The following is a 1,615-nucleotide window of genomic DNA, read 5'->3' as shown; positions in this document are numbered from 1 at the left end:
CCCCCCCCCCCCCACAGCGACGGCTCCGGGGGGCCATGGATGCCAGTGGCCAGTAACCATGGCCAGTTCAACACCAGTCTGGCAGACCCCTTGTTCTGCCCCTTCGGAGAGGAGCTGCCCCCGCTCCAGCTGCACCTGGAGGGGCTCTCGGACACCTCCTACCTCAACCTCTCCAGGCACTTCTTCCTCCGTGACATTGGTGAGCTCAGGGCAGGAGCAGCAGGGTGGGGGTGCCCAAGAGGTACTGGGGGCTCCAGGGAGGGTCTCAGCCCCTGTTCTGAGCCCCCTCTGCCCACAGTGCGTCCTGACCCACCCCAGGAGCTGACCCTGCAGCAGCGGGGGGGGGAGGTCCACCTGGCCTGGGCCCCCCCCTCCTCCTGGCCGCTCCCCAAGTCCTACTTTGCGCTGCTCTACCATCTGCAGTATGAGCTCCACAACGGCACCCAGGTAACAGCAGGCTCCCTGCACAGGCTACCCCATGTCCCCACCCTGCCCTGTGCCCACCCTGCCCCATCCCTGACTCTGCCCTGTGCCTGGGAAGATGCTCAGCCACAGCCCCCTCCTCACTCCGCTGCTTCCCTTCTTGGGATGGTGAATTGTCACCCCTGCTCTCCCCAGTGCTGCCCAGGTCAGGGGCTGCTGGTGCCCCCCTCCCCGAGGGTCTCCCTAGACCGTGCCCTGCCCCCTTTGCAGGTTGAGCAGTTCATGGAGGGTGCAGAGGAGACGCCGGTGCAGGCGGGCGCGCGGCGGGTGCGCATCAGCTGCCGGGACCCCTACACTCCCCCGGCCTGGAGCCCCTGGAGCGCCTGGATGGACCTCAGTGCACCCCAGTAACACCGGCTTCGAGGGTGCTGACCCTACAAACGGGCACCTCCTTTCCCCAGAACCCCCCTCCCTTTAGAGCTCAAAAAAGGCTTTTTTTTCCCCTATTAAAACGCTGGGATCAGCTTTGCTACCACAAACCCTGGTCAGTGTCTGTGTGGGAAGGGAGGTGCTGGGCACCCACAGCTCCCCGAGGGGCTCCCAGCTGGCACAAGACTCGGTCCATCTGCGTGGCTGGGACAGGCTCCACCCGTGCTCCAGCCCAGCTCGGGGACAGGCGGGATAGAGGGTCCCCACAGCCCTGCCCAGCTACACATGGGTTCACTGGACTTCCCTAATCCTCGAAAAACCCTCCCAGCTCCGCCTCCTTTCTGGGGACTGTGGTGGGACAACGTCCCCAGACACAGGGGCAGCACCCAGCGAGCAAGTCTTGGGGGCAACCCCCTGTCCCCACATCCCAGGGAGCAGGATCCCATCCTGACCCCAAGAGCGCCGGTCACAGTGGGGAGTGGGATCCGGGACCAATTGCCACCACTGGGGGGCTCAGCTCCCACTGAAAGTGTGGCTGTACCCCACAATGTTCCCCCCTCTCTGTCCCCGTGGCGTGCCTAGCTCGGGGGTGAGGGGCTGCACCACGCAGGAGAGAACCCACACCCCTCCAGGAGCCCCCTTCCCACAGAGCCCCCCACGCCCCTGCCCCACCACAGACCCCTGGAGCACAGCCAGGGGTGCTCCCCGCCCCCCCTTTCCCTCCCCGAGACGGGCCGGCTCCGGGTGATGCCACGGGGCTTTC

The 1,615-nt window shown here is 66.3% G+C and overlaps 2 protein-coding genes across 2 annotated transcripts in view; both read left to right on the top strand.

The window, feature by feature from the left end:
• Positions 1–1,615, top strand: part of DQX1 (DEAQ-box RNA dependent ATPase 1) — a 25,727-nt gene that overhangs the window by 9,180 nt on the left and 14,932 nt on the right.
• On the top strand, positions 21–953 carry LOC108448674 (interleukin-12 subunit beta-like). The gene is made up of 3 exons (XM_017742434.1): positions 21–199; positions 299–447; positions 694–953. The coding sequence occupies exons 1-3, from the start codon at positions 40–42 to the stop codon at positions 832–834; spliced, it is 450 nt and encodes a 149-aa protein (XP_017597923.1). The 5' UTR covers positions 21–39; the 3' UTR covers positions 835–953.

Source organism: Corvus brachyrhynchos, unplaced genomic scaffold (assembly GCF_000691975.1).
Source record: "Corvus brachyrhynchos isolate BGI_N302 unplaced genomic scaffold, ASM69197v1 scaffold166, whole genome shotgun sequence".
NCBI classification, from domain to species: domain Eukaryota; kingdom Metazoa; phylum Chordata; class Aves; order Passeriformes; family Corvidae; genus Corvus; species Corvus brachyrhynchos.
The sequence above is the reverse complement of the archived record's forward strand: the minus strand, read 5'-3'. Positions and strand labels throughout refer to the sequence as shown.

What these genes read in the sequence shown, in the direction of transcription:
- LOC108448674 (XM_017742434.1), top strand. Translation starts at nt 40, where the DNA reads ATGCCAGTGGCCAGTAACCATGGCCAGTTCAACACCAGTCTGGCAGAC. An exon ending in CTTCTTCCTCCGTGACATTG is followed by an intron (nt 200 to 298) that starts GTGAGCTCAGGG and finishes CTCTGCCCACAG; the next exon opens with TGCGTCCTGACCCACCCCAG. An exon ending in AGCTCCACAACGGCACCCAG is followed by an intron (nt 448 to 693) that starts GTAACAGCAGGC and finishes CCCCCTTTGCAG; the next exon opens with GTTGAGCAGTTCATGGAGGG.